The sequence below is a fragment of the Rhynchophorus ferrugineus genome, unplaced genomic scaffold, assembly GCF_030347505.1.
Source record: "Rhynchophorus ferrugineus isolate W39M unplaced genomic scaffold, kcgeb_rfMv2 rfM10, whole genome shotgun sequence".
Classification (NCBI taxonomy): Eukaryota; Metazoa; Arthropoda; class Insecta; order Coleoptera; family Curculionidae; genus Rhynchophorus; species Rhynchophorus ferrugineus.
Window position 1 is genome coordinate 5313311 of NW_027472589.1, and position 13930 is coordinate 5327240.

Here is a 13930-nt window from a genome sequence, read left to right on the forward strand (position 1 = left end):
TAGATATCTTTGAGATATACGAAATGACCTACAAGAATGGACTTATAAAATTCGCCAAACGTGAAGTAGATCTGCTTTAAGACTTCTTTTTGATGAATATATTAAAAGACGCCCTGATTGAATGTATCAAACCTTCAAATCCTGACGTCCTGAATTTTTTTCCATATTATTTTCCCCATCACAAAAATAACTACTGTGGCAACATATGCAGACGATACAGCAATCTTAGCATCCCATGAAGATCCAGTCACAGCATCAATAAACCTACAAACCCACCTGGAGCAAATACAATTATGGTTGAAAACATGGCGCATTAAAGCCAATGAATCAAAATCCACGCATATAACGTTTACCCTGCGTAGAAGAACATGTCCTCCAGTGAACACAATCATCGTCAACTCCCCCAAGCAGAGCATGTTAAATATCTTGGTATGCATTTAGATCGACGCCTAACCTGGAAGAAGCACATACTCTCTAAACGGAAACAACTGGGACTAAAATTATATCAAATGTATTGGCTCATTGGGCGCAAATCCAAGTTATCATTAGATAACAAGGTATTGCTGTATGAGTCTATACTCAAGCCCATTTGGACATATGGAATTCAACTATGGGGTACCGCTAGCAAATCTAATATATCCTTCATTCAACGGTTCCAAAATAAGGTGTTGCGTGCCATTATTGATGCTCGGTACTATATTTCAAATAAAGTGATACAACGCGATATTCCTCTAGAACCTATAACGAGTGTAATCCAACGTGTTTGTGTGAAGTACTTCGAAAGAGTGTCAGTGCATCCCAATGTACTCGCTAATCAGCTAAATATGCGACGTGATAGTGAAGTGCGTAGACTAAAACGTTTAACACCACCTGATCTGATTACTGGACATATATGGACTTTAGAATAAGACTAATTAATTAAGATAATATTTTATACAGAAGATTGCTTAATGAAGTAATTTTCTACATGCCATGTATATATAATATAAACAGAAGAAATACTTATTGCCAATAGGGCAGATTGTGGACTCACGAAGAGTAATAAAAAAAAATTATTTTCGTTACTAATTTCGATATTATAAAGTGTGGCACACTGGACTGCATGTTAAATTGAAGAAGCTTTTGCCCCATACGCATTTTCAACCTCTGAAGTCATACCTCACATACAGACATTTTGTTGTCAAACAGGGTAACGAATACACTTACCTATACCCAATACATTCGGCTGTTCCGCAGGGCGGTGTTCTTGGCCCATTGTTATATCTATTGCATACAGCTGACCTACCGACCTCAAGAAACACTAATTTAACATGGAAAAACATATAGTAACAAAACGCAACCAGCTTGTACTTAAACTAAACCAAATATATTAGCTGATAGGGCGTAAATCTAAATTATCATTAGATAACAATGCTTTTGCTGTTATAAGTCAACACTTAGCCCCATTTGGAACTATAGTATTGAACTGTGGGGTACAACTAGCAAATCTAACATAGAGATCCTCCAGAGGTTGCTAAATAAAGTGTTGCGAGTCATCGTCGATGCCCCATATTACGTCTCGTCACTGCGAAGTGTTAGTGCGAAGTATTCTGAAAGACTGTTATTTCATCCCAATGCACTCGCCAAACAGTTAATGTGCGACGTGACAGTGTAGTGCATATTCTCAAACGCATATGAACTGATTAATAGACACTGAGTGAGATTTAACAATCTCTAGAATAAGTTAGGATAGACTTTAAATTAAGTTAAAACAGTATCTAGAATAAGATTTAGATTATAAGTTGTACACCAGATCACTTACTAGAGCGATCTTCTACACGCCGGTTATATTATAAGTTATATTATATTATGATAGTTATATTATATAACGGAAATCATATGATAATACTTATTGTCCACCGGCAGATTGACATATTATGATATTGACAAGTATCGATATTTTTAGGCATTATATCAATAATTATCGGTTATCGAATATATGTTATCGCTGTATCGCTATTCATATCCTTGATATGTTTTACTGTAAAAGGAAACACAGAATTGAAAGCTATTGTATATAAATAGTCTGAAAGTCTAACAAAGAAATAATAAACAGTTTTGTCTATACTAGGGACAAAAACAAAAGTATAGTACACGAGAAATCGATCGATTTATAAATAAATAAACAGCATTCGGTGCGAATGGGACTCGTACGTTGCCCATTCTGTCCCATTTATTGTTGACAAATACAATAAGCGTTGTTTTTTGTTTATTCCAGTCAAATTCTGTCGGCAAATATTTGTCTAGCGAACGATATGTAATCCCAGAGCAATCGCCGTTCGTTGTTTAATTAAATTTTGTCCGATTATTGTTTGCCAATTAGAGAGGAACGTTCGGATAATAAAAAAACCAAACAGATTTGAAATCGAAACGCAAATAGGACTTTAGTAGTTGGGTTTTTTTCGATCTTTTGTAACGTCTACACTATTGTTGTGATGGTAGAACTATGTTTTTTCAGTATTATTATTTCCAACAATGGGTTTTTGTATTCAAATGATAATAATTGACAAATAATTGTAAAAAGTAGTTTAATTATGCTGGATTTTCTCAGCTGTTCATCCGGGTTCACTGATCAACAACAATATCTATATCAAGTACACTGCATCAAGAGATTTTCGTTAGTTTTGGTCGTCATGAACTCCTGACAGTCTTCTGGGCTTTATCACTAACTGTCCCCAGTCAGTACTTGCTTTGATGATAGTCTACGTATACTCAAACTAATTGTCTTCACTTGTCATTGTCTCACAGCTTTCTTCACCACCGGTTACAGTCCCGACGCCATCCACTACAGACTTAAAGCCCAACTGTACTATGCGATTGCGTGGTACAAATTCTGGGGGCTGCAGATAAACACGAACAAAATTCAGGCTATTCTGTTCCACCGAAAGAAGGAGTTTTGCGCTTATTCGCCTGCAGATCGATAAAGTCCTTATCTCTTGGCTCCTGAAGGTATCATACCTCGGTCTCCAGTTCGACCGCAGGTTCCAATGTCAGCCCAAATCCAGCACGCTATCTGCAAAGGTAATGGCGTGTATAGTCTTCTCTTCCCACTACCTTGCAGAAGAAGTAAACTCCCAATCCCCCAGAACGCGTCTCTGTATAAAATGCTAGTTCTTCCAGTCTGCCTTTTCGGAGCACGGGTGTGGTACGGGTACGTCTCTGAGAGACAACTGGAACTACTCCAATCCAAAAAAGTCCGCGCGTCAGTCAATGCCCCATGGTTTATGAGGAACGTCAACACACACCTCGAAGTTTCACGAAGATGCTTAGTGTGAGGTTCTCCCTAGGCACCTTAGAATACGATAACAACTTGATAAAATCCTTACCCATCCACAAACCTCGGTAGATAACCAACGACGACAATCCCAGTCGTAACTCAGGGTCTCTGCCGCCCGCAAAACGCTTCACTATCCCGAAACCGAAGCGACATCAGCGAAAGACCATTTGGTTCTAGCGGGTCATTCTGGAATAAAAATCTTCACTTGTTGGAAATGTTAGAGAGATTAGAGAATAAGCTAATAATTATGTAATAAGCCTGTGGACCTGAGAGCTTTTTTAACTATCAAATTGATATGACTATCTAACGATTAATTTTAACGTCGACTATAAATGTAAAGGTTTTTTAATATATTTCTGTAGCAAAATTGCGAATTACTTAGTGTGGTCCAGTGTCAGTAAAATATTTTCCAAAATTTTCCAAAATTTGTTCGACATGTAGGAATTTGTATGATAAATACCTTGTATGGTCGTAAGTATCAGTTTTATCATCTATAATATGTATGTTTTTTTTTGATATATTGGATATAAACAGAAATCAACTCATTTTTCGAAAATACACTTTTCATCGTATAACATAAAAACTAAAGGTTATATGAAAATCACCATATTATCATTCGATTCAGCGTAAAATTCTTGTAATTCGTGTAATTTTCATTAAGTTGCTATTACTTATTTTCATTAAGTTGCTACTTCTATGTTACTGGGCTTCTTACTTTTTAGTTTAGTTCTACTAAAATTTCTAAATTTACCTAGGACCAAGGAGATTGGAAATCTGCAGCTATCTTCACGAATAATAGTAATGTGAGCCTTTTATAACTAATTATGTATCCACCATATCCATTATATACTACCAGCACCAAGTGATTATTTCTAGATGCGAAAAAGGGTTCCATAGTTTGTTGAAGGTTTGAAGCAATGAGCTGTTAATAAATACGTTCAAGTGAATCAAGCCTCAAGATTTACGTCAGATAAAGAAATGTTGGCCAAAAAATGCGTATTAAAATTTTCGAGAAATATTACTTTCACCGCTGTGTACTGGTTTCTAATTTATAGGATTTTTATTGAATGTATTTATATCGGAAGCCTATTTTTAGTTGGAAATTTGGTGAATGAAGTGCTCTCACAGATAACTAGTCCGTTCTATTGATACATGCGAGTTATTATTATTCGTTGAAAGTACAGCATCGTAAGCCAAAAAAATAGATAACAGTCATAATTTTGGCTCTGGTTCGGTGCTTGAGATATTGCAAGTGATGATGATTTTAGTAAAAATCGTTCAAGTGCTCAATGTGTTTGAAATCAGCATTATTTTAAGCAGATGTACAAATAAGAAACGCTGAATTAAATAGATTGTTGCAATATTACTGGCGTTTTGTATTATTCATAACGCTGTTTTCGTTTCTTTTAACATTGCATCCAGACAATGATGCCTTGGAAAATATCTATCTCGGAAATCTAATCAGTTAGTAATTTTAGTAACTCTCTATCAGGAAGAAAAATGGTATTGTCTAGGCACATCGACAGAAAAGGGATTCTTTGATCTGGTAATTTGAGTTCTTTTGGTCGTAAGTTTTTGAACAAATATTCTTTCGCAGGCTCCCCATTTTCGATGAATTCGCTTTTTTTACGTTCTCGGGCTGTTAACTTCAGTAGGAAAGGTAGAATAAGACCGGCCAGTCCTCCATCATATCTTGATTCGTTTCAAACGTTTAATTGTTGGACTTGAGCTATTATTATCTGGAGTGTATGCATAGTTCGTGTTATTTTGGTTTTTTCCGGAATACTCAAGATAATTATTGACAACAAGATGTTTTTTTGACGATTTTTGTTATCTCTTGTGGTTTTGGATGTTTATATGTGGTGTATCAGATCATTTCATTTAAATGTTTATGTATTCGAATCAGTGTGCTATTTTACATTATTTTAGAGACAAAAAATCCTCATATAGAATATTAATTGACTTATATTAGGTGGTCTTATAGTTTACAATAAATTTTTATAATAAATTGTCTGAATTAATGATTGAATTTCGAGTTATTTTGTCAATTGGATGCTTGATGATGTGCACTGTTATTTTTTATAATATTCCTTTTATCAATCCTGATAATATTTATATTCCATATCAAAGAAATAACACATTTTTGTAAAGTTTTTTCAGTAGTTTTATAGAAACTGAAGTATTTCTTAAACAGACCGTGTTAGTGTTAAACTATTCCTCCTTTTCTTTCCTATTCTTTCATTATTTCAGTCGCTATTTTCGGTCCGACTAGCTTCAATCGACGGGTTTTTAACCCACTTCAAGAAAGGAGGATTTTCTGTATTCGACTGTATATTTTTATGTTTGTTCGTCGATTTCTTCGTCAGTTATGTACCGATTTTCAAAATTGTTTTTTTATTCGAAAGAGTGCACTTCCGAGGTGGCCCCATTGGAACCAAGTCAGGATCTGATGAGGGAATCTCGCGGAGGTCGCGAGCTCGATTCCCGACGGGGGCAACGACTTTTAGTTGTTCTAGTTTGGTTAGAACATTTGTCAAATCACTTAGGCTAGGTAGCGGACCAGGGCATGAAACGTTCCTTATTTTCAATCATTGTTTCTTTATTCCTATTTTTCCTCATATGAGCTGCACCTTTACTTGACCTATCCATTATAATACTTAATGAAATAACTGCGTAATTTATTGAGTAAATATTTAACACTAAAAAGAGAAATATAAAATATTTTGAACAATTTTTACATCAAAAAATAATAGTTGTAATAACTAGATAAAAATAAACAAAAACTTATATATTTAACCTATCTACTACACGTATTTTATATTCTACTATATACACACGATTTAGCTTAATACCTACCTAAACCTATTTATCTATTTACAATATTATTTTAACTACTACCGCCTGATCATTTTGAAGTTTTTTGGGCTTTTTTGAGTTTTTTGACTATCGACTATTTCAATTGTTTTGCGACTATCCATTATTTTTTTCAGTCGATAGTTCCCAACGTTAACAAAAATGCGTAGAAACATATGGCGATTATGTAGCAACGTAGAGCAAAGTTTCTTCTTTCATAACCATAGTACGTATACCATAGAAGGAATTTTAAAGGTTTATTAAAAATTATATTTAATTTATTCTGAAAAAAATATCAAAAAATATCGACTAAAAAAATATCGATATATATCTGCATCCGTAGAAGGAATTATAAGGGCTTTAAGTCATACTTAACAAGACACTATTCGCACTCTATAGACACATTGTTGAAAAGTATATTTAGTCGAATACAAGTCGAAAACACCAACATCAGCGAGGCGGTATAAGTTCATCGAGCAATCCTTAATGGATAATTGATTTGCTAACCGGCAGACATCGCCAGAGAACGTCTTTATCGACAGATAACGTCGTTGTTCGACCTTATCGTGTCGCATTGTTCGCGCTTATGAAAAAATCACATGCCTTATCTCCGTTATCAGCTCCAACGTCGCTCGATTGCTAAACTCTCGTGCATTTTCACGCACGTCGACTAGTTTAGCGGCCGTCGTCGTGATCGCGAATACCGAATAACTTGTCCCACGTCGAAAATGAATTGGTCCAGGTTGAGTTTGCGGTTCAAATCGAAACGGTGGCGGAGCGATTCCCACCTGAACAACAGTCGGGGTAAAGACGACCATTTACATATAGTTGGAGTGTTTTGTTGTTGGGAGGACGGTGTTTTTAATCGGTGTCTCTCTTGGTGTTTCAGGAGTTCCCGTCTTGCCCACCTGCGCGGGCGTCACCATGCGTGAGAAGAAGAGCGGCGCTTTGTCGCGCATGCAGAAGCTCCGGAAGAGGCTGTCGCATTCTTTTGGACGATTATGTAAGTCGCTTAATTATGTATTTAATTTATTAGGTCTACGATTGTGTCTTAGTGGATTCTGCAACACGGCAGCGTACCTTATCTGTTTTTGATGACTCAAGCTCGAAAACAACCGGTTATACTTATATGATATCGTAAATTGTTTTATGTGAATTTCGGTGATTTTTATGTTTATGTCTTGTGTTGTTTATTGTCGTTGAATGCATGCTTTTTTTTGTTGTTAAGTAAAGAACACTGTTATTGTTTCTGTCGATGAATTGCGGTAATATATGTTATAAATATTGTTAGTTTATTGTATTGTTGATTCATTGCTGGATCGAGTAAGGAATTATGGCGCGTAAAGCTTGCTTGGTCAAGATTAATTTTTAATGTATTGATTGATAATTTTTTTATCATAAAAATCATCTACTTTTTTAACCAAGGCAAAATTTTAGTCATCTTAAGCACCACAATTGTGTTCAAATGAGAAAGGTGCTCAATGATACAGATAATGTCAGATAGAAGCTAATAACGGAAGTCAAGATTCAAAATAGAAATAGCATGCCTTGTAATTTCTTTCTATGCACCAACTGTAAAAAATCGAATCAATTAATCAGTATCAATTCAATCATGATATTCTGCTCATAAGTTTGTGGGTTCTTGTGCGAAGTGTGACACTACTTTTATTATTTTTAAAACAGTGGATCAAAAACATGTTCGTGTTTTGGTACTACTACTACTTCTTGCTGGGAAAAAATACTGTTCAAGCGAAGCAATGGCTTGAAAAGTGTTACAAGGACTCTGCTCCATCAGACACAACAATAAAACGTTGGATTACTGACTTCAAACGTGGTCGTAGAGATCCCGATGATGCAGAACGCAGTGGACGTCCAAATGTGTTGGTAACACCAGAAAACATCAAAAGAATCCACAAAATCGTTTTGAATGATCAAAAAGTGAAATTGCGTGAGTTGGCTAACATCGTAAAGATACCAAAGGAATGTCTTGGTCTTATATTGCATGAACAATTAACTATGAGAAAGCTCTGTTCAACAGGGTAACAGGCCTATTTTGATACAAAAGATAAATCATTTTACAAAAGTAGTATTGAAATGATAGAGCGGCGTTGGAATAATTGTGTGGCTCTTGATGGAGATTACGTTGATGAATAAAGCCAATTTTGAATAAAACAAAAACGAGTTCTCTTTGTTACGTTTGGGACTTTTCAGCCCATGTGTTAAGTTACGTAGCTTAAGAAATACGGTATTTTTTGTTACATTTGAATTTGTTTTATAATCATCGTTGATTGTACTTCTCCATATTTAGCGAGATAAACTTTAATGATATCGTAAATTGTTTTATGTGATTTTCGGTGATTTTTACGTTTATGTCTTCTGTTGTTTATTCTTTTTGAATGCATGATTTTTTTGTTATTGTGTAAAGAACACTGCTATTGTTTCTGTCGACGAATTGCGGTAATATATATTATAAACATTACTGGTTTATTGTGCTGTTGATTCAGTGATAGATCCAGTAAGGAATTATGGTATATAGAACTTGAAGATCTACGCCAAGATTAGTTTTTGGTGTATTGATTAATGATTTATTGAAATATTTTTAAACTGACTTCTAGTGTTATTCTGTTTATTGAGAAAAAATGTATACTATATTAATTAATCAAGATATTTCTATATCTTTTTCCCATTTCTCTTTTACATTTCTTGGGCATTTTGGAACCCTGAGGTTGTCTTTTTGGTAACAATAGGTTATTCAATTCGTTCAATTGATGTCGATAGACAGACTGCAGTAAAATTTTTTTTCGGTTTTAGCAGCTGGTTATATACTACATCACGAGCATTCTGATCAGTGTCGATATGGATGGATCCTCTACACTAACCCATGCTTCTTGTGCTTGGGATTGTTGTAGTAACAGGTCAATTAAAAAGTCCCCGGCCTGATGCATAGATGGCGCTACTAGAATTAAATCCATACGTTTTTTAGTTAGCTCTAACCCTCGAAAGATGCGTGTATGAATTTGACAGCTGTCGGATCATTAGTTTGTGAATTATAGCAATTTGGGTGAAGCAACTTTTGTTATTGCGAGGAAAGTGGATAAAAAGGAATTTAGCGTGTTGATAAAATATTGCTTTTGAAGGGAAAATATACAGTTGAAACAAGAACTTGGCTTGATACCGACTTTTCGGATCAAGGATTGGTATGCTAAGTTTAGACATGGTCAAATGAGCACCGAAGACGGTGAACGCAGTGGACGTCCAAAAGAGGTTGTTACCGATAAAAACATTTAAAAAATCCACAAAATGATTTTGAATGACCGTAAATTGAAATTGAATGAAATAGCAGACACTCTAAAGGTACCAACTGAATGTGTACATAATATCATTCACGAATATTATTAATATATATTAAGATATATACGAGCTCACTTTTGACCAAAAACAACGAATTGATGATTCGGAGCAGGGTTTGAAGGTGATGAAGCGTAATAAACTCGAGTTTTTGCGTCGATATGTGACAGTGGATAAAACATTATTTGACTCCGAAGTCCAATCGACAGCCATCCGAGTGGACTGCACACGATGAACCCGCTCCAAAACGTGGGAAAACGTAAGAGTCGACTGGCAAGGTTATGGCGTCTGTATTTTGGGATGCGCATGAAATAATTTTCATTGACTACCTTGAAAAATAAAGGACCATCAACAGCGACTATTACATAGCGTTATTGGACCGTTTCAAGGGCGAAATCGCCGAAAAACGGCCGCATTTGAAGAAAAAGAAAGTGCTGCTTCACAAGACAATGCACCGTGGTACAAGTGAAAACGATGGCAAAAATCCATGAAGTGGACTTCATGGATTGGTGGAAGCTGAGGCGTTTTTTGAAGCAATGGACTGTCTACAAGATCGTACTACAAAAATGGTATCGAAAAGTTGGATGATCGCTATAATCAGTGTATCACCCTTGAAGGGAATTATGTTGAATAAAAATAGTAATTTTGCCAAAAAATATGTTTTAATCTGGTAGGCCGGGGACTTTTCAATTGTTTTGTTATATCCACTTTTCATCTCCAATCCCAATACGCCATTGAAAACTCTTCATTTTTGCACGGCAAGTAATGAAACTGTGATCTTCAAACTGTTCGAAATGGTATTTTCAATCAATTCTTTTGACTGCCGTGCTATCTGAAACTTCTTTAAGGAGTTTTGGGAGATCACAGCTATGGCCATTAGAGTTAAGTTATTCTCCACTTTTGCAAGTCGGTATTTATTGACGCAAAGATGACATGGCTAGAATACCGAGGAAGTATGAGTTTTGTTTACACTTCAGGGAAACGATATCTGTCGTAAATCCTTCAAAACTTTTATTTACGCAACCTTACGAGTACAAAATATTTTTATTGTTTAAGTATTCTTTGTTTTTTGTTATTTATTGCCTTTTATGGCCTCGATACCGTCATTGTTTATGATTGGAGCAGGAATGATACATATGAATTAATTTGTTAAATTTTTATTTTGAATAATGTAATATAGAGCCCATAAATTGTTTATATCACATTATTTTTTAATGTTGTTTTATATAAACGTCATTTAGTAAAAGCTACCTAATTTTAGCTAGTCGTTTTTATATATTATTAATTTTGTTTTGAAGTTTTTTTATATATAAGGTATCGTACTGTTGGTTTACTGTTATTCGTATTCTAATGTTATTTTCGTTTCAATGCAATTAAAGCCATTTGTTTCTCATATATTCTTGATTTTATTTATATCTTAACAATAACTGGTTATATAGTAACAAAACTATTAGAACTTTGTAACATCACGTTAGACAAAAAGCAAAACACATTAAAGCCAAAATAAAACAACTATACTGATTAGTTGGAAGGTACTCTCAACTTGATCTAAAATCAAAGAGGTTGATCTATAATTCAATTATAAAGCTAATTTGGACCTAAGGGTTGCAAATATCGGGTTGTCCTAAAAATTCAAATCAACTAGTCATACAACGCTGTCAAAACAAGGTTCTTCGATTGATTACCAATGCCTATCGCTACGTAACCAACGAAGAACTGCACGATGACCTGGAAATCAAATGGATTTGCGAAGTTATCCAAGATTTCGCCTTGAAACACGAAATAAGATTACTAAATCATACTAACGTGGAAGCAATACAACTGCTGGACAGCGCGCAGGATGTCAGAAGATTGGAGCGAACAAAACCATACGAACTTATATAAAATGTATACCTTTAATGTAAACTATAGCTATACGTTATTATAATTTTATAATTGAGTAATACATACTGATTTATTTTCGCGCACTCGTCTTGCTTGTTAATTAATCCAAGTGTATAGGAAAAGTAGTAATAAATTAATTTATAATTAAGATTGTACTAAGCGTATCTAATAAAGGTGTTATAAAAAAAATTAGAATTTTATATCTATTAGGAAGTAGTTGGAAACTACTTTCTTTCATTGTCAGTTTCTTGTTCAGTATTGGTGGAATATGTGCGGTTAAAGCTCACGTATTTAGATTTATTGGAAATTATATCATAATGTTGTATATAATAAATGGGTTTCCGGTATTTACATTGGATGATGTAGAACAGATACAGATATTGAGATATCAACACTCACCACAAACAATTCAGTTCCAAGTTTGTCTTTTACCTAGAAAAAAGAGGAACACTTCAAAACAGATGACTGTAACATATCCCGTGTAACATTGAGGTATAGATTACGTGATTACATGCTTGAATATTGGGTTTTATTATGTTATTATAGGAAAAGTTATTGCAGTGAACTTTCCTTTTTCTTGGCATTATTTCCATTGCTCTTTCCCATCGTTCTGACACTATTTGATCTTTTAAACTCATATAAACCTTCCCATGTCGTTTTTTACGTATTTTGTAACGTAGAACTGAACACAGTTATTTATCATATGACGTTTCTGTGAGAAAAGACAGTGATTTTTCAATAAAAACGGATTTATCGTGTTTCGAAGCATTCTCCATGATGATCGATATACTTTTGCGTGCCATTGAGCTAATGTTGCTAACATCTTTTCGACCTCAATTTTTCATAGTTAAATGGTCATCATTAAGTTCGTTTTACCAACGCTTCGTAGTAGCTATGCTATGCGTTGATCTATGCACTCTTGTATATTCCACGTCGAAAGTCTTCGCACGAAAATGTTCACGAGTTAATATTTTTGAGACAAAATTTTCAACTTACTGTAAACAACACAAGTTGTTCTCAAATAATACAACGTTCTGAAGAGGGTTATATATATTTTAAGTTAAAAATATTTTTTTGATACTTTTAAATTTGTTTTATAGTCATAGTTGATTGTATTTCTCCATGTTTGTTTCCATTTTTACCACCTGTATAAGATTAATTTTCAAAATACTGATATCTTCCTCTCTGTGTGACGAATATCCACCCAAATTCATTCCCACGTATTTTTATGAAATTGAAACACCCTAATATTTTATTTTATTCGCTACTCTCTCTCGGTCTCCCCCTGTTTGTTATTTGTCTGAAACTGTTACAGGGGCGGCAGATCCGTTATGTAATCCGTTTCCTCCTAAAACAAAATACATATTTTTCCGTCGGTGACACAATCGATATCGTTCAATCTCGACCGCGTAACTTCTTGTTATAGTCGCGGGGATCTTCCCCCGGACTCTCCTTCGATCTCCGGTTTTGATCTCCCCCTCCCCCTGTACAACCATCGGTCACCCCTCCGATTTAATTTCCATTTTCTTCATCGATGTATACGCGACAGATTGTATCAATTAATATTTTTGATTTATTGCCCAGAATCCGAATTTTTTTTATTACATTATTACTTTCCGACTAACCTAGAGTTTGTCTCTATGTTAACTTAAATCTAGGTATATAACTAGGAGGACCCATCGTTTCTATCTTAGTCTCTGGTGAAATAATGTTTAGACATGTCACTGCTGAATTTTTTAATACAGCTCACTACACAAGATCAGATAGTTAGATTCTTTTAACTATGTGTCCTGCTCTGGTGGTATCCAAAAGCTCCAGTATTTCAATATTCTCATGAGAATGGAATCTTTCCTCATTCTCCTTTGCAATTCTCTTGATTTCTTGACTGACTGTGGGTATCTGAAGGTCTCGATGTAGGTAGTCAATCCTATAGTATTTGGGTGCGACCACAATACTTCTCAGGACTTTATTCTGAAAAATTTGTATTTTGTTTATGTTAGTTTTTGCAGAACATCCTCATAATTGAACTCCGTATGTCCATATGGGTTTCAATATTTACTTATATAATAGCACTTTATTATGTACTGATAATTGTGATTTTCTTCCAATTAGCCAGTACATTTTCCTATATTTCCATTCCAGTTCTTTTCTTTTCTTCTTTATATGTTCCTTCCAGTGTTGGTTATAAAATAGCAATTCATTATATACTGATAACTGATTTTCTTCCAATTAACCAATACATTTTCCTATATATCAATTCCCGTTCTTTTCTTTTCTTCTTTATATGTTCTTTCCGGCGAAGTTTTCCATCAAGATCCATTCCGAGATATTTAGCGTTCTTGCTATATGTATTGATAGTATTATTTAATGTTATTGGTTCTTGTACGGTCTGATTGTAGGTGAACAGCACATGCACTAAATTACTTTCGTTAATTTTCATTTTCTAAGCGTGTGTTCAATTATTTTATTGTCACTTGCCTGTTAAATTTCGTGTGGTTTCTTCACTATTGTCTCCGACATCTATAATCA

At 34.6% G+C, this 13930-nt stretch overlaps 1 protein-coding gene across 5 annotated transcripts in view; it reads left to right on the forward strand.

Annotated features, from left to right (window-relative positions):
- Window positions 1–13930, forward strand: part of Eip63E (cyclin dependent kinase Eip63E) — a 204388-nt gene that overhangs the window by 72749 nt on the left and 117709 nt on the right. For 4 of the 5 annotated variants that reach the window (XM_076415475.1, XM_076415477.1, XM_076415480.1 and 1 more), the window contains one exon: window positions 7059–7172. In XM_076415475.1, the coding sequence (XP_076271590.1) occupies window positions 7059–7172 (114 nt within the window). Of the gene's footprint in view, window positions 1–6818; window positions 6974–7058; window positions 7173–13930 lie in introns of those variants that run through there. The other variant, XM_076415476.1, reaches the window with a different exon arrangement.